General features: G+C 40.3%; 1 protein-coding gene across 5 annotated transcripts in view; it reads left to right on the top strand.

The window, feature by feature from the left end:
- The window catches only part of PIR (pirin), a 109,293-nt gene that overhangs the window by 32,982 nt on the left and 56,733 nt on the right, over window positions 1-19,578 (top strand). For 3 of the 5 annotated variants that reach the window (XM_016943450.3, XM_063804490.1, XM_016943451.3), the window contains exons 4-5: window positions 944-1,027; window positions 4,651-4,857. In XM_016943450.3, coding sequence (XP_016798939.2) covers window positions 944-1,027; window positions 4,651-4,857 — 291 coding nt within the window. The remainder of the gene's footprint in view (window positions 1-943; window positions 1,028-4,650; window positions 4,858-19,578) is intronic. The other 2 variants (XM_016943453.3, XM_063804491.1) reach the window with 1 other exon arrangement.

Genomic DNA, 19,578 nt, shown 5'->3' with positions numbered 1-19,578 from the left:
CTTAGGAAATTTTAAGTGTACAATACTTACTATTAATTCTAGTCACTATGCTGTGCTTTAGGTCTTCAGAACATATTCATCTTGTCACTGCAAGTTTGTACCCTTTAATCAACATCTTCCCATGTTCCCTACCTCCTGACCCCTGGTAGCTACCCTTCTACTCTGTTTATGTGAGATCATGCAGTATTTGTCCCTCTGTGTCTGGCTTATTTCACTTAGCATAATATCCTCCAGGTTCATCCGTGTTGCTGAAAATGGCAAGATTTACTTATTTTTTAAGGCTTAATAGTACTCCATTGTGTATATATACCACATTATCTATTTATTGGTCAACAGATACTCTAGTTATTTCTATATCTTGGCTATTATGAATAATGCTGCAATGAACATGGGAGTGTAAAATAACTCTTTGAGATAGTGATTTTATTTTGTTTGGATATATACCCAGGATGAGATTGCTGTGTTGTATAGGAGTTCTATTTTTCATCTTTTGAAGAACCTCCATATTCTTTTCCATAATGCCTATACTAATTTACCGTTCCACCAGCAATGTATAAGGATTCCCTTTTCTCCACACCCTCACCAACGCTTGTTATCTTTTGACTTTTTGCTAGTAGCTGTCCTAACAGATGTGAGATGATATCTCATTGTAGCTTTCATTTGCATTTTTCTGACGATGTTGACTACCTTTTCATATACCTGTTGGCCATTTGTATGTCTTCCTTGGGAAAGTGTCTATTCAAGTCCTTTGCCTATTTTTTTTTTTTTTAATGAAAAGGCAACTCACGGAATGGGAGAAAATGTTTGCAAACCATATTATCCAATAAGGGATTAAGTTCCAAAATATACAAGGAACTCATACAAGTCAGTAGGGATAATTAAATAATAACCCAATTTAAAAATAGGCAAAGGATCTACTTTTTTTCCTGTTTGTTTTTCAAAGGTATCCTACCTCCTGGAAGGGGGCAGCATGGCCCATGAAGACTTCTGTGGACACACTGGTAAAATGAACCCAGGAGATTTGCAGGTATGGCCAAGGACAAGGAATTGCTGGTGGTTTAGTAGTTTTTGGGTGCACATGCTTGATCCTGCCCACTTCCAGTACATTCACCCTTTCCACACTCTCTCTATTATATTCTTGACTTTTCCCTTTCTACAGATTCTTTTACTCGGCCTGGAAACCACACAGGTCTCTTATATTCTTCTTTCACACTTTCCTTGACCCCTCAATCACTTTTTAGCTCCCACCTAGTCTTTTTCTTACATTTCTCAAAAGAGTAATCAGGAATGATATCCCAACTTCCTTATCTTTCATTCGTTTTGTACTTACTGAGATCAGATTTGGCCTCTCAGTAGCCCCTTCCAAATCTTTACTGAAGCTATTCAGGTAATGGTCACTTGTGATGTCCCAGTTGCCAAATTCAGTGATTGTTTCAGTCCTCATCTTTCTAGACCTCTCTGCTGCGTTTGAGACAATGTATTATTTATCTTCCAACTCATTTGCAGGGTTAGGTGTTATCACTTAAGACAATGACCTCGAGCCCTCCATCATCCTAGTCTTGTCTGAGATATGTTACAATTAAAATCCCCCAAAATACTTGGGTCATATTTGCCAGTTTTGTAAGTCAAAACTCTATACCAGGTACTGTCTGGGATTTTATATGTATATGTTTTGAGGAATGATAAATTCACATATTTGAATCATAATATTTCAATGAAAGTGAAATTTAAAGACAAAAAAGCAAAAGAAAAAAGTCATGGCGAAAAGTCAATAGTAACCTCTCACTGGAGCAGAACATGAAATGAAGGCTGCTTGCAAAGATACATATGATGACTGGAAATGTCCTGATCGTGGAAGTGGTGACTTCTGCCATCTGCACCATGGAGCTGCCTAGCAGCCATACGTGTGAGACAGTGGTCAACACTTCTTCTACCACTATAACTTCACATTGATTAGGATGATGATTGCATAGTGTCTTTCAGTTTATTCAGAGTTTTTGTATGCATGATCTCTTCGCGATAAGTAGTATTATTATTATCTTTTTGAGACAGGGCCTCACTCTCTTGCTCAGGCTGTAGTGCAATGGTGCATTCACTATTCACTGCAGCCTCGACCTCCCCAGCTCAAGCGATCCTCCACCTTAGCTTCCCTAGTAGGTGGGACCACAGGTGCACAACACCACACCTGGCTAATTTTATTTTTTTGTAGAGATGGGGTCTCGTTATGTTGTCCAGGCTGATCTCAAACTCCTAGGCTCAAGCGATCCACCCGCCTTGGCCTCCCAAAGTGCTTGGGTTACAAGCATGAGCCACTGTGCCCAGCAAAAAGAACCATAATATTATTCTCATCTCATTTTTAAAAATGAGGAAATGGGGATTTAAAGATGTTTTTAAAAACAGATGCCCATAGCCTCAGAGCTAGTAAATGATGAGGATGGAAAGAGAACCCCATTCTCCCCTTCCAGATCCAATATATAGGCCATTTTAGGTAAAGTATTGCCAAACTAGCTCATATCTAAAAAGGATAACCAAGGTATTGAAAATATGAAGAAATGAACTTTAAAGGGAAAAGGAAAATGCTTAAAAATGGGAGGATGTCTTTGAGGGACACCAAAAACTATCATTAGACAGAAGAAATGCAGCATAAGAGGGTGTTTAGGTATACCTTATACTGCATTAGAGCAGCGTCAACAAATTTTTTCTATAAAGGGCAAATGGGCTTTGGGGACCATATGGCCTCTGTTGCCACTACCAGACTCTGTCATTGCAGCATGAAAGCAGACATAGACAGTATGTCAATGAATGGGCATGGCCGTGTGCCAATAAACTTTTACAAAAACAGGTTGCAGGTTAGATTGGGCCCCCAGGCTGTAGTTTGCCAACTCCTACATTAGAAGGTTTAACAAGCCTTTTCAAATGGGAGTAGAGGGAAATCTAGACTTCATGGAAGAAAAAAATCTTTAAAGTATGCACTGGCCTCCTTTCAGATCCTTCAACTAATAATGCTCATTCTTGTCTCAGATTCTTTTTCACATGCTGTTGTTTCTCTGTGGAATCCTCTTCCTCTTCCCCTTCCCCTGGCTAATTCTTACTCCTTGTTTGGATCTCAGCCTGAAGATTGCACCCTCAGATAAGCTGCCTTGAACTGAGCAGGGCACTTCACGTGCTCACAGAACCCTGTCATTCTTCGAAGCGCAAGCACAATTATAATGGCAATAATGATATGCATGACATTGTTTGTTTAAGGATTTTTCTCCTGATGAGGGCTGTGTGGAAGATGCTGTTGATGGCCTGCCTCATAGCCCCTTGGCCAACTGTGAGTTCAGGTGGTGATGGTCCCCATATGTGTACAGTACCATCTCAAGTGCTGTTACTCTGTCTGAGGGCTTTCTCCAGCCCTCACTGACCATATGTGGGCAGACCATATGTGTCAGTGATTTAACACTCCCATGGGAACTCTTGGTCAGTGAAGGGTGGGAATTAGAGTCTAAATACCCTAGCTTCCCCTCTTCTCCATGCAACAATTTCAAAGTACATATATGGTTCCCAGTGGAACCATATATGGAATTCATCTGGGATTGAATTCCAGATGTCCACAGATATAACCTTCTCATTAACAACTCTTTTTGGCTTTCTCCCTTGCCTCACTCTTCCCTACTCTCTCACTTGTGCTTTCTGCATCACTTTCCAAATAAACAACCTGCACATGTCTTTGTCTCACAACTTCTGTGGGAGAACTCAAACTAAGACAGGTAGGAAATGCATCTATGATGTTCATACCTTCATCTCCAGATTCCAAGATTTAGTCTTTGGGGCTGGTCCTTAATCTGCTTTTAATACAGACATGAACAAACACTTGAAGAATCTGCACAACAGTGGAGGCAATAATTGTTTCTCCAAGTAGCGAGGGTTCCATTACTGGAACTGAGCAAGTACAGATACAAGTTAACCATCCACAGTATAGTGGATACTGGGGACCTCCAAATGTATTTGTAGGCCCACATATTTATCCTCCAATGTCTGGGAACACTGGCTGCTGATGGCTCACAACGGCTTCCCTTCCTAGGAACTGCCCTCTGCAGCAGGGAATTGCCTCACCCAAAGTTGTGCTTTCCACTTGGGGATGGCCCACAGTCAATGGTTTGCTGATGTGGGGATATAAAAACTTGGCCACATTGTCTCAAGTCGGGACAATTCTGAAGGTTCATCTCAACTCCAGAGCTCCCTGTTGGATTGGCTAAAGCCTCTGTAGTAACTGCATTGCTGGGGAGCTTCTCCCCCTGCCCAATCCTGCTTTTTTCACTACTTAAGTTGTATCTCCTGAGAACACAGCCCAGTATACTATCTTCCTGCAACTCCCCATCTTAGAGCTTAATCTAAGACTCAGGGAAGTCAAAGAGAGCATTCTTCCATTTGTGGGAATTCCAGTTCCGATGTGTTGATTTCAAGTGAGGAAGCACAGGAAGCATTTGCAAAACTGGAAAGGGCCCCAGCAATTGTCACTGATGTTTATTATTCCCCTCGATGCCCAGGGGCTCTGATAGCAGCACTGGTAAGATGTCTCACTTAGTGATGGTGTTGTAATTGTTCCACCTATAGACTTATTAGGAGCTTGGTTACATTTCCCTCTTGTTGGTTTTGTGTTTGCAGTGGATGACTGCGGGCCGGGGCATTCTGCACGCTGAGATGCCTTGCTCAGAGGAGCCAGCCCATGGCCTACAACTGTGGGTTAATTTGAGGAGCTCAGAGAAGATGGTGGAGCCTCAGTACCAGGAACTGAAAAGTGAAGAAATCCCTAAACCCAGTAAGGATGGTGTGACAGTTGCTGTCATTTCTGGAGAAGCCCTGGGAATAAAGGTAAGCCAGGCTATTGTGTCTGTTTAACCTGAGGCATGCAGTGACATAAGGCTGGCCCCTTCTGGATTGTTAGCTCTCACTAGGTTTACCAAAATTCATGTCCCATGGGATGGACTTGATTCATAGTTGTCAGAATAAGTGCAACCTAAGAAAACTCAGAAATTTTTCCTGCCTACAAACCCATAGAGTTAGGAAAATTACAAGAAAGCAAGCTCATATAAAGTTTGGTCGAGGAGCAATTTTCAAAGTATGTCTTAATATGTGTGCTGATTTAGCCTAATTCCTTTCACTTATAGTGCAATTTTATGCTTTAAATTATAGCTCCTTAGTACAGCAGGATTGCTACCTTTAAGAAACAAACAACCAAAAAGCAAGACTAAACTCCACTTCACAAAGATTTATGTAAATTACTTATGTCCAACTTAGTAATGTAAGGAAAGCACACTACTACATTGCAGAAAGTTTATTTTTAAATTTTAACTTGACAATTTGTCCAACCCATACATGACATGCCCTGTACATTCTTTTCAACTGGGACTTTATACTATTTGGGTTTATAGTCTCACCTTTTTGATTAAATAAGTCAATTTAGGCTAAAGATTATGGACATATTTGTGGGAGGAAAGGGGTGCGGCAAATGCCATGTTAATTGCACACCAGAACTGCTCCTGGGGAGAATAAGATTCCTCACACCAACCAATCTGAGGTAGTGTGTTTTCTTAGGTGGGGTTTCCCAGAAGCAGACCCTGAGATGAAGATTCCCATCCAAGAGATTTTTAAGTAAGCGTTCCTAGGAGAACAGTAAAAGGAATCAGGACAAATCAGGGGAGGAAGTGAAGCAAGGATGCCATCTCAGGCAGAGTCCTAAAGAGGGTGGCTTTACCTTGATCCTGCAAGGGACTTTGAAAGATCAACGTGCCTCAGAGATGTCCGAGCCCATCCCTGGCAAGGGAGCCGGGCTTTCATGCTCCCTTACCCAATGGTCATTGGTTATGGCCATTAACTTTGAAGTGGAGGCACAGAAATGGTTAAAAGGGATCTGAGGGGATCTGGGAGAAGCCTTGACATCGGGTACTACACATGGAACCTGGCATTGAGTGCATCAAGATAATGGGAGTTACTCTGCCATTCTCCCAGTGCACAACCAGCACTTAAAACTATCTAAAACTAACTTCTGTAAATTTTAATTTTTTGATGTGTACCATCAGGGATAATGGCTTGGCAGTGGCTACTAACCAACCACTCAATGGGATGCATGGGATGGTTAACAGATTGGTCATGGTTATTGGTTGGGACTTACCAGTTTTTGTATTTCCTGAACTATAACCAAAGTTTTACTGTTTTTATTTTTGTTTTTTTGTTTTTTTTTTACCTGTACCCTGCCTAGGTATATGATTTTGTTTTGTGTTTCTAGTGCAAACAAAAGTAATTGAACAACAACGACAAAAAAATCAAAGTTCACAAAGTTAAGCATACCTGACTGCTGTCCACACCCCTGGCAGACCTATTGCTTACTTTGCCATTGGAAAAGACCCTTTGTTGTGTTTCTGTGACTCGTTTCTGTTTTGCCAAGCATTGGTCAGTGAGTGCCCTTTTCAGCTGTTTGTGAAGAGTTTCTTTCCCTTGAGCTCTGCAGAAGAGGGTTCAGATCCTGTGAGGACTTCCTGGTGTCGCAGCAAAAGATATTGTTCAGTATAGTATCAGGCAGAGCGGTCTAAAGGGAGCTGAATTAATACAGATATGAAGCTGCTCACTCCATCTCACATGGTATTTTCCTTCCCTGTTTCCAGGACTCTGAGGTTTTAGGGACATGCCTTTAGGGGATAGTGAGATGGATAGTAGAGGGCAAGAAGCCCCCTTCTGCTTCAACCAAAGCAGAAGACTTTGCCCGATTTCATATATTGTGATTGTCCATAAGATTTGATTTAGAAAAAGAGTTGAACTGTCGGCAGTTCAAAAGAGAAATCAGACCAGTGACTTAGTTGATTAGCAAAGCCAGTGATATCACGAATCCTTAGAGTTTACAACTACTTCTCATTTGTAGAAATCATAAGGCAATTTAAAGTTGGAGCCAGTAAAGCACTTTCAAGCAGCAGACCATGTGGTCTTGTAATCACAGCCAAGGATAAGAGACCACAGGTAATGTTTTAACTTTGTAAAATAATGTCTTAGTACCTGCCAGCTTCTATTATTTATTTTTGTTGAATAAAATCTCTGAAGTGAATTATATTCTCCTAAGTAAATGATCAGTCTTTCTTACGAGTGAATTTTAATAATAACGCTTCTTGGAACCATGGGCAGCATTAATTTAGATTTCAAGAGGCAGCGTGGTGCAGTGGTTACCTGCGTGGACTCTGGAGATAGAATGCCTGGGTTAGAATCCTTACCATGAAATAGCTGTGTGGCCTTGGGCAAGCCAGTTACTTTCTCTGGACCTCAGTGTCTCATCTATTAAATAGGATTTTTTGTGAAGATTAAGTGACTTTTTATACATTAAACTCTCAGAATAGTGCCAGACACATTGTAAGCATCACATAAGTGGCAGTTATTATTTTGATTAATTTACGGTAACTTGAACAGGAGCTGGGCTGAGATTTATGTCTGCCATCTAAGCTAAAGGGATTTGCTGTGATTTGGGAAGGGTTATTAACCTGCACTCAAGAAAGGACACCAGTAAGAGTCATTTTAAAGATAGGGAGCAACTGGCGATTTCTTTGTGGGTCTCATAAGAAACATAGTTTTGCACATCTGAAGCCTTAATATCTGATTAACAAGGAATGACTGGGTCTTAAAAGGTCTAGACCTACCATAAAAAGAAACTGAAGATTGTTTCGCATCAGGAAGACAATTTTAGGTTAAATTACAAGGTGAGGCTGAGAATATATATTTCAAGAGATTAGTGTATTTATAACCAATACAGAGTCAACAACAACTTCCATCTCTGCAACTAAAATATCTAGAAAATGGAATTAGCAATAATTCCAGCACTTCTTCAACTTTAATATTCATGTGAATTACCTGAGGGTCTTGATAAAATGCAGACTCTGATTCAGCACATCTGAGATGGGGTCTAAGAGTCTACATTTCTAACAGGCTCCCAGGTGATGCCAATACTGTGGTCTGGGGACCACTCTTTGGAACATGCATAATGGGCATGGGATCCAAGACACAGGAGTTTACCCATCTTGAGAAATCATTTGATTAAGCTCCTATAGAAGATGTCAAATGATCTAGTACTGTGAATTTTGGCAAATCTTATTTAGCTTTTCTGGACCTCAGTCCCGACATCCACAAAAAAGGTGAGGGGGGTTTTGAATAAGATACTGTCGCTTTTATGAGCAACAAAACTGCCTTTTTGATACTACCAAGGGTAGCTGTATGCCTGTTTCCCAGGTTGTATGTGTCTGAGCATTTATTCAACCCTTGGAAAGCCAAGACAGAACAAGATTCTGCCAGGACAGCATGGTCTAAAGTGCAGGCTGAACAGGGAGAAAAGGTTAAAATGGGATAGTTTGAATAGTTCCTGTCACTTTTGGAAGGTCAAAATCACATGTTTATTTCATGAAAGTATGAAATTCTCCAAACCCCATTCCATCCTTATCAGACAACTAATCAGCAATATTATTGCCAGCTCTCTTTGGAACACAATTCTTTTTCCAAAAACACGCCTCTACTTGCCTCCTGCTGCTCTAAATTCTGTTGTCAGAAGCAAACCTTGAGGAGGCCTCAGCCCCACTGGGGTTAGAGAAAGGCAATCTGGAGCCAGATGGCCTTGGTTCAAGGCCAGCTCACCACTGACTCACTCTGAAGAAGTCACTTAAGATTGCTGTGCCTCAGTGTTCTCATCTGTAAAATGGAGAAGATTATAATGACCCAGCTCAGAGGGTTGCTGGGAGGATTAGGTTGGCTATTACTTGTAAAGTACTTAGAACAGGTGCAGAGTAAGCCCTCTACAAGTGGTTGCTATTTTCACTTCCATACAAAATCTTTGGGCAGTTTTCATGTGGCCTACAAATGTAACCAAAAGAATCTTTCTTCTGATGGACAGTCTGTATATTCATGTGTTGGATGATAACCAAACTTTAAAAAATTTAATTTTCAAAAATGCCTGCTAAACATCTCATGTAATTCACTCAGATCATACCACTGTGCACTTAGCACCGGAAACAATGCCTGAGACATAACAGATGATCAATAAATATTTTCAAATGAGTAAATGAAATCATTAAAATATACATGGATTCTGGAATAAGAGAAATGAAGGTAAAGTAGTAAGAAGATAGACAATATAGGGATTAAGAATGAGTGAAATAAGCTTAAAATGAGCTTACTAAAAAGTTAAGAGAACAATAAAATTAGCTAAATTATATGTTAAAATAAACTATTTAAGGGACTAGGAAGTAAGGAAATAAAAGCCAGATTGATATTTTTTTTTTCTTTAAATGTGAACTCTTTTGCAGGACCCAAATTGTTCTTGCAGGTTTCTTCAAGCAGTGACAATAATGGTAAACAAAGGTTCAGAGGCTTGTGGTTCCCCTTGGAAGTCCACAGGCAGGTGTCTTCTTATCTGCTTTAGCTTCTTCCATGTGGCTTTTCAGGGCATGGCTTGAGCTCCAGAATAGTGGATATACTTATCGGCTTTCTAGGCATTTCTTGTGGATATCTCCCCTCCCTTGCCGGTTTAGCTGTACAAGCATTGGAAGACCCCATGTCCCTCGGGCAATTCTTTCCTAGTCAACGAGCAACCTGCCCACTAATTGGCCTGTGTTGGTTGTGGGTTGACAAGTAATTTATAATCAAGCCTGTAATAATCCCCTGTGATTTGGAGAGCTGATGGAGTCTCCTGGCCACTGTGCAAGCCACTGTGTGTGCAAGCCACTGGTGCACACACACGATTTTTCCTGTACCAGAACTAGAGAGAAATAGCTGCCCACATTTTCCAGGTTTTGCTTTCATCCAAGAGACTTTTAGGGGCTGGATGTTATTTGAAACACTTTATCACCAAAATGCAATTTTGTCAGTATTCCTTCTACCTTAACTTGATTAAAAATATATTTTATGTGGCTTTTAGGGGAATTCTTTTATAGCACATGCAAACGGCAGTGGGTTTTGGGCAATCAGAATACTGGAAGGTAAACTTAAAACATTTTTGCATCTTAGTAAACTCAGAACATTTTCAGGGGAAATTTGACTTCTTTGATTATATTGGGCACATTTAAGGAGCTCCTCCCTCACTTGCCTTCCTGCATTTGCTTCCGTCCACTGTGTGATGTGGAGAGAGCTGGACTCTTCCCACAGGAGGCTGCTCTTTTCTTCTCAAGCTCAGGAGAACAATATTTTGAAGCAGCATTAAAAAAAAACTATTAAATCATGGAAACAGGTAACATATACACGCACACTTTTTTTGCCTTTGAAATATTCCAGCAAGTTCATGGATCTAGCTAAAAAAAAGAAAAATAACAGATACTCTCCTAATGGCAGAGAGTGTGAGAGGGGCACTGGGTTTCTGACATAGGGAGCTTTAGTAAACAGGCTCCAGCTGTCCCAGAGAGCAAGCAAAGGAAAAACAACACTTGCTTGGGAAGGAATTCTCCCTTCCAAAGACCTCTCTTTTAATTTATTGTATTTATAAATCAGAGCGCTCTGTGATAGATTTAAAAACTGGATATTTAACAAATGTTCCCTTTGGGGTGAGGGTAGCAGGGATAAGGATGGACCTGAAACTTCCCTCAGTATGTCTTTTAATTTTTACTTTTGAAAGATAGAAATGCTTACATATTTAAAATATCAAGTTAAACCAGAAAAGAAAAAAGAAACAAGTCTTAAAATCAAAAACGAATAGAAACAAGTGAAGAATCTAAAATTGGTATAAAGATATTGGCAACATAACCACACAGAGAAAACATTTATTTGAAGGGCTTTTAAACATGATGTCCTGGCTGTACATTTTAGTGGGATATATTCTAAAGACAAAAAGAACAGCAAAAAATATTTTAAACTTTACTCCATAGTCTTTGTTGTTAGTGTTGGTTTTATAATTTCATAACAAGTTAATGTGTATTATGAAATAAAACAAATTAGTAAATTTGTTAATGTTTATAGAAATCAAGATTTTCAGTATAAGAAAAATGGATACAAATATAAAAGAGCTAAGAAAAATACTGTAATATTCAATGTTAAATTCAACATTAAATAGACATTTTAAAACAGTGGATGGCCATTATTTCTTTGAGGCAGTTTCTGGAAACAATATGATTTTATCATTTTAGGAGTCCAAGATTTTTGATGATGCAACTTATGTTTCTTTCTGATAACAACTCCATTCTCCACTGATTATTTCCATTGATTTTTTTATGGTTCATGTTTAATTCAATGCTATGAGAAGTGCTTTAAAAAGTTCCACCTAAGAAATTCACAATCACCCTAATGAATTCTGGTGAAATTCCCCTTTTAAGACATTCTATAACTGTATTTTAATGGATAGATAGGGGGAGAAAGTAAAGGAAATATCCGCATGAATCAGAGAGCTTCCTGGTCTCTTTTTGACACCGGGCAAGGGAGGAAGCAGAGCATTTTGGGGAGAAAGAATTCTGCAAAATACTGTAGAAAAAAAGGAGTTGAGGATTTCCCCATCTTCATCTCCTTGCTTCTATGCACCAAGGTCCAACCCAGGTCCCCTCTCTTTGGTGCAGCCTTCTCAGCTGTCCTGGCCGACAAGCATCTCAACTTCTGCCCAGATTCACACAGCCATTCTGTCTTCATAACTCATGAGATTTTTGGGCTGACGGCATTTAATTTACATGTCCCATTTCCCCTTAATTCCTATTAGGCACCTGCTGTGTGTACATCATGCAGTTCCCTGGAGATACAATGTGAATAAGATACAACCACTGTCCTCAAAAATGCTCACAGTCTAGCTTGGGAGAGAAACCGGCAAACAGCAGAAGTATAATGTGACACAGGAAATACGAAAACAGCAGTATGTGAAAATCTCATGATACTCCAGAATAGGGAGAATCAATTCTGCTTGTGTGGATGGAGCAAGGGAAAGAAAGATTGGGCAGGGATCACGTCTTGTAATGGCTTGTATAAAGACTTGGATAGTAAGAGTGCAGTAACTATTTAGGCATCCTGATGCAGGCTGCATAGGCAACCAGATACTTGTGGAGTTATGGCAGGGCAAGAGGAAGGAAATGATGCAAAATATGGGGATGGAGAAAAACCCAAGTTTGTCTACCTCTGGATTTTGCCTAAGGCCAACGTTTGTTGTATGCATATTCTTGCATCCTTCTCTCACAAGGTTTTAAATAGTAGGGCATGAGGTTAAGGTGCAGTGGCCTCCCCAGCATGCTATATGCAGTCCATCTCATCTCAGGTTTCATGAAGCAGTTCATTCTACGGGACGTGCCTGCTACAGGCCATGTAGCCTGAGCAGATGATCAGCAACATTCCACAGACAAGTGCAAAACTTGGCTTGGATTCACTGTTGAGAATAGGCACAATTAGGTCTGCTAGTCTTGTTTAGTAAATAGGAAGACACCAAAGAAATGTACCCAGCAACTTCAAAGAACTTGTCTTGTGGTAGGCAGCCATAGTTGGCACTTCATTTGCAGTTAGGAATGTGCAAATAAACAGTGGTCAGGATCTGCTCAAATCAGCTGGACAAAAGCTTCCTCTTGCCCAGGGCAGCCCACTCACCCCAGAAATACCATTCTTGGTGTGCACAAAGGGTGCCAGATGTTCTTATTCATTCAAGATGTCCCTGCTGACCTAATCCCTAAGAAGTACATTCCAGTCGTGGCGACAAGCCCTCTCCTTCCAGTGAATGAAGAATGGATAGGTGCACTTTTAAACCAGAAGTAACACCCTGTGCCATTCATACTTTGTTGGCCCTAGTGATCAGGATTGTAACTTAGCAGGGAAATTTAGACTAAGAGCATAATAAAAGCTATTAAAAAAACCCAAGGTGTCAACTTCAATAAAGGTTAGTGGTCACTTTAGCATATTATTGTAATCACTTCTATGGCCATCAAGACTTGTCCTTTTAGGATATAGTATGTCTTTTCCCAGGAACACATTACATATTTTTTCTAACCACAGAAAAAAAATGCAGGACAGCTTCAGAGAGCTGTCTTGAGACTCTTGCATGTTGCATTAAAAGCTGAGCTCTTATGGATATAAATAAAGTGGATGTCAGTATTTTAAAAACTGGTATCAGCAGCCAGGCGTGGTGGCTCACGCCTGTAATCCCAGCACTTTGGGAGGCCGAGGCGGCCGGATCACGAGGTCAGGAGATCGAGACCATCCTGGCTAACATGGTGAAACCCCGTCTCTACTAAAAATACAAAAACAAAATTAGCCAGGAGTGGTGGTGGGCGCCTGTAGTCCCAGCTACTCAGGAGGCTGAGGCAGGAGAATGGTGTGAACCCGTGAGGCGGAGCTTGCAGTGAGCCGAGATCATGCCACTGCACTCCAGCCTGGGCCCTGGGCGACAGAGTGAGACTCCATCTCACAAAAAAACAAAAAAAACAACAAAAAAAACAACAACTGGTATCAGCATATATAAAGCTATGCTGTTGATAGCTGCAAACACAGTACTTTATTTTGACCAAAGCAGAAATCCTTGGGATCATGTAGCTTTTGAATAATTTGATCAAACTCACACTCAAATGTGTTGAGCAAATTCGGGTTCAGATAAAATTCTGATTACTGGAAGCATTAGAAGTTTATAGTATGTAAATTATATCTCAATAAATCTGTTTTGAAAAGGAATTCTACTCCTGTGGACAGGTTTATGTACTCCAAGATAGCCAAGTATTTACACATTTCAACTCAAATGAGCTCTAAATCATTGATAGTAACGATTAAAGGAACAGCATGTTCTGTCATAAAAATCACAGGGAATCATTTTTTGCCATCCATTGCAGATCCAGGGGCTGTTCAGTATTCCTTTGGCTTAGTAAAATGAGATGAGTTCAGCAAACATTTACTGAGGGCCAGCTGCATGCAAGACCCTATAGAGGTATGAGGGGAAAAGGTGAAAAAATCAGGGGGCTGGATGGATGCAGTTGAAGGGAAAGACATATCAACTGATAGCATGAGTATACTGTGGTGAGTCAGCACACTAGAAATCATGGCAGGCTAATGGGAAAGCAGAGGAGGAGGCTCAGTCCAATCTGGAGGTCCAACAAAACAGGCCTAAGTCTAAAGGAGAAAACTGACCTGGTGAAGAAGGGTGGAATGTCTAGATCAAGCTTATTCAACTCGCGGCCCAGGACAACTTTGAATATGGCCCAACACAAATTTGTATACTTTCTTAAAACATTGTGAGATTTTTGTTTGTGATTTTTTTTTCTTTTAGCTCATCAGCTATCATTAATGTTAGTGTATTTTATGTGTGGCCCAAGACAATTCTTCTTCCAGTGTGGCCCAGGGAATCCATTTTGGCCACCCCTGGTCTAGATGGTGCAGAAAGAGACAGCATGAGTAGAGGTGTTTCTGCACAGAGAAACAGTGTTCAGTGGTATAAACCAATGCTTTAAGAAGGCCTTCAAAACACACATTCATTTTCTAAAGTATGAAAATTGGAAAAGTTCTTATCTTTCCTATGTAAAATTTGGTAATTTGTGTGTTTCTCTCTCTTAGTTTTTTTAAACTTTTCAAATTTATTCTCTTTTGTTTTTAGAAATATCTTGAATAGGCCGGGTGTGGTGGCTCACGCCTGTAATCCTAGCATTTTGGGAGGCCGAGGTGGGTGGATCACGAGGTCAAGAGATAGAGACCGTCCTGGCTAACATGGTGAAACCCCGTCTCTACTAAAAATGCAAAAAATTAGCTGGGCGTGGTGGCGGGTGCCTGTAGTCCCAGCTACTCGGGAGGCTGAGGCAGGAGAATGGCGTGAACCCGGGAGGTGGAGCTTGCAGTGAGCCGAGATCGTGCCACTGCACTCCAGCCTGGGCGACAGAGCGAGACTCCGTCTCAAAAAAAAAAAAAAAAAAAAGAAATATCTTGAATATACAGATGACGTTTCACCTGGGCTAGTTTCTCATCTGTATTCTTTACCTTTTACCTCCCTCCCTGAGCCAACAAAACTCAAGCACAATGCTCTCACGATGCCATCTAATGGAGTCTTTTGTGTTAATATGGCTGTTATGTTTGGAATACAATATGGACTGATTAAGATCTGGCTCCTCCAGGTTTGTTGAGAAATAAAACAATGACAATTTACCTCTTTTTCGTAAAACCTTAAAGCCCCCTTGCTCTCTTTGTTTTATTTTTTAATTATTATTATACTTTAAGTTCTGGGGTACATGTGCACAACGTGCAGGTTTGTTACATAGGCATACATGTGCCATGTTGGTTTGCTGCACCCATCAACTCGTCATTTACATTGGGTATTTCTCCTAATGCTATCCCTCCCCCAGAACCCCACCCCCCGACCGGCCCGGGTGTGTGATGTTCCCCGCCCTGTGTCCAAGTGTTCTCATTGTTCAAGATGATCGTTTTTAACCTTATGGAAGGAAACCATGATGGTCATAATTTTTCTACCCTAGATCAACTATAAATAGCAATTAGAGAAATTTAAATGCCTCTTTTTTAAAGGAAGCCATTTTGATGTCCAGAACAAGGCTCTTCTGTCCCACTGCCTTCAGTCACCTGCCTCTGATTAATTTTCTTCTCATCTCTGGGCTCTAAGAACAATACTGGCTTCCCCACCCAACCTCCCACCCCCACGTGTTATTCTCTAGTTACAAAGAAGCGATACACAGGACAGAGGGAGAGCTGGGCAGTGAAAAGGAAGGAGAAAACCCGGCACTGTTTCTGCACCATCTTGGTTCCTTTAACATTTGATTTTTGGGCCTTTCCACCCTGTCTCCACCAAACAGATTTCTTGTAAACTGCTCCCTGCCTCTGTTTCATTAGGTTTTCTGCCAATTGAGTCCCCCAGCCAGATTCTTTTCCTCAGCAGCCTCCACTCCTGGCTGTGGCAGCTCTGCTTGTCAGGAGTCAGTACCCACCTGTTTTTGTCTGCCTTGGGAGACTTTGAGTGTCTCTAGGTAACTACCAAGACTTGGCTGGTGGATTTTCCCAGCATCAGATATGGATTTGAGGCCATCTGTTACATGTCAGTCCAAAAGAAGTTTTGAGCAAGAGTTCTGGTGACTGTCATTAAGTGTTTTCGTAGGTTTTAACTGACAAAGTCTGTCAGCCAAACAAAAGCAGACCCGTTTATTGAAGAGGGCCTAAAATTCAGTGGAAGTCAAATGTAGGGAGTTGAGGTTGAGAAGACCAAAAAATAACACAGGCATACCCCAGAGATATTGTGGGTTCAGTTCCAGATCACTGTAATAAAGGGAATATTGCAATAAAGTGAATCACACATTTTTTTGCTTCCCAGTGCATATAAAAGTTATGTTTACACTATTTTGTAGTCTGTTAAGTATGCAATAGCATTATATCTAAAAAAGTACATACCTTAATTTAAAAATACTTTTGTTGAAAAATGCTAATGATCATCTGAACCTCCAGCGCGTCCTAATGTTTCTGCTGATGGAGAGTCTTGTCTCAGTGTTGATGGGTGCTGACTGATTAGAGTGGTGGTTGCTGAAGGTTGGGGTGGCTGTGGCAATTTCTTAAAATCAGACAACGATGTTGTTTGCTGCACTGATTGACTCTTCCTTTCACAAAATATTTCTCTGTAGCGTGTAATGCTGTTCGATTATATTTTACCCACAGTGGAACTTCTTTCAAAATTGGAGTCAGTACTCTCCAACCCTGCCACTGCTTTATCAACTGAGTTTATGTGATATTTTAAAAATTTTATTGTCATTTCCACAATGTTTACAGCATCTTCACCAGGAGACTCCCTCTCAAGAAACTACTTTCTTTGCTCTTTGATAAGAATCATCTCCTCATCTGCTGAAGTTTTGTCATGAGCTTGTAGCAATTCAGTCACATCTTCAGGCTCCACTTCTAATTCTAGTTCTCTTGCTATTCCCACCATATTTGCAGTGACTTCCTCCGCTGAAGTCTTGAACCCCTTTAAAGTCACCCATTAGTGTTGGAATCAACTTCTACCAAACTCCTATTAATGTTGATATTTTGATCCCCTCCCAGGAATCACAAATGTTCTCAATGGCATCTAGAGCAGTGAATCCTTTCCAGAAGGTTTTCAGCTTACTTTGCCCAGATCCATTAGAGGAATCACCATCTATGGCAGCTATAGCCTTATGAAATTTATAATTATAATTATTATGCTTGTAATTAATAAAATAATTAATTGATAATGATTAATATCAATTAAATTATTGAATATTAATTGTTAATATGAATTATAATAAAGAGTAATTTTGACTTTCAAGTCTGAAATAATAAGACTTGAAAGTTGAAATTACTCCTTGATTCATGGGCTGCTAAGTGGATGTTGTGTTAGCAGCCACATTAATCTTGCACATCTCCATCAGAGCTCTTGGTTGACCAAATGCATTGTCAATGAGCAGTAATATTTTTAAAGGAATATTTTTTTTTCTGAATAGTAGGGCTCAATAATAGACTTAAATATTCAGCAAACCATGCTGTACACAGAATAGCTTTCATTCAGGTTTTGTTCTTCCATTTCTAGAACACAAGTAGTGTAGATTTAGCATAATTCTTAAGGGCCCTAGGATTTTTACAATGGGAAATGAACACTGGCTTCAACTTAAAGTCACCAGCTGCATTAACCCCTAACGAGAGAGAGTCAGCCTGTTCTTTGAAGCTTTGAAGACAAGCATCGACTTCTCTCTAGCTATGAAAGTCATAGATGGAATCTTTTTTCAATATAAGGCTGTTTCATCTACATTGAAAATCTGTTGTTTAGTGTAGCCACCTTCATCAGTGATCTTAGCTGGATCTTCTGGATAACTTACTGCAGCTTCTCCATCAGCACTTGCTACTTTACCTTCTACTTTTATGTTATGGAGATGTCTTCTTTCCTTAAACCTCAATAACCAACCTCTGCTAGCTTCCAACTTTTCTTCTGCAGTTTCCTCACCTCTCTCAGCCTTCACAGAAGTGAAGAGAGTTAAGGTCTTGCTCTGGATTGGACTTTGGCTTAAGGGAATGTTGTGGGTAGTTTGATCTTCCATCCAGACCACTCAAACTTTCTCCATATCAGCAATTAGGCTGTTTTGCTTTCTTATCATCTGTGTGTTCGCTGGAGTAGCACTTTTAATTTCCTTCAGAAACTTTTCCCTTGCATTCCCAACTTGGCTAACTGGTGCAAGAGGCCTAGCTCTTGGCCTATCTCGGCTTTTGACATGCCTTCCTCACTAAGCTTAATCATTTCTAGCTTTTTGTTTAAAGTGAGAGACATATGACTCTTTCTTTCTCCTGAACACATCGAGGCCATTGTGGGGTTGTTAATTGGTCTCATTTCAATATTGTGTCTCAGAACAGGGAGACCCAAGGAGAGGGAGAGAGATGGAGAACGGCCAGTTGGGGGAGCAGTCAGAACACACATTTATCAGTTAAGTTCGATGTGTCTTATGTCAGCACAGTTTTGTGGTGCATCAAAACAATTTCAATAGTAACATCAAAGATCACAGATAATAGATATAGTGATAATGAAAAAGTGATAATGAAATATGGCAAGAATTACCAAAATGTGACATTGAGATGTGAGGTGAGCACATGCTGTTGGAAAAATGACACCCATAGATTTGCTCAACATAGGGTTACCACAAACCTTCAATTTGTAAAAAAAAAAAAAAAAAAATACATATATTTACAAAGCACAATAAAGGAAGTGTGATAAAACAAGGTATGCCTGTACGTCTTTCTTTCCTTCCCAAGTTCCGAACGAATCGAGAGGGAGACTGAGGAGTTGGCCAGATAGGGATCCAAATATCATCTTTCTTACCAGTAAAATCTAGATAAAAGCACACGACTTATATCTGAGACGTGTTGGGCTTCTTAATACTTCCCCGGCTTCATTAACCACGTCCAGGCAGAGGTGTACATACAGTCACAGGCATCTTCTTCAGAGGCAGGCTTACCTCTTGACAGAAGAAGAGAGAAAGAGAAAGAAAAAGAGCTCAGAAGGGCCTGAGCTGAGCATACTCAGTCCCTTGAATTACTCTTACCAGCTGGATCCCACCTCCTGCCTCCCCCTCATCCTCAGGGATTAGTGAGAAAGGCAGAGAGCAGCTGGCAGTATTGCCTCATGGGGATATTAGGGAGGGGTCTGGAGGCTCCTTTGAACATTCCCTGATTTTTTTTCTATTAACATATTAGAGTCGGACGCTTAGCCATGACTGCCTCCTCAAGGAAAGAGATGAGAAATTTATCAGTGTGGACCCCCTCACATAAAAACTAACTTCTGTTCTCTAGGATCAATTTTACCCCCAGAATGATGTGAAATGTATATGGAGAGTTTTTTGTTAAATTCACACCAAGGCATATCTGTCTTCTAGACTGCACATTTCATTTTATCTAAATATTAAAATATCACAAATTTGAACATAAACCTCTCCTATCATCAAACTTCTAAGACAAAAGTAAAGTTCTGATCTAAAACCCCTTGCCCTTATAAATCACATTAAAATAAACTGGAATTAAAATTGCATTCTAAATAAGATGCCAAAGCATCTTTATCCAATTTTAACCCTGCTTTGCTTGGGTAGAATAAGGATTTTCTTTTTTCTTTCTGAGCATCGTAGCCTGAGTTGCCTCCCCTGGACT

This window comes from Pan troglodytes, chromosome X (assembly GCF_028858775.2).
Source record: "Pan troglodytes isolate AG18354 chromosome X, NHGRI_mPanTro3-v2.0_pri, whole genome shotgun sequence".
NCBI classification, from domain to species: Eukaryota; Metazoa; Chordata; class Mammalia; order Primates; family Hominidae; genus Pan; species Pan troglodytes.
This window is presented reverse-complemented; position numbering and strand designations above follow the sequence as displayed.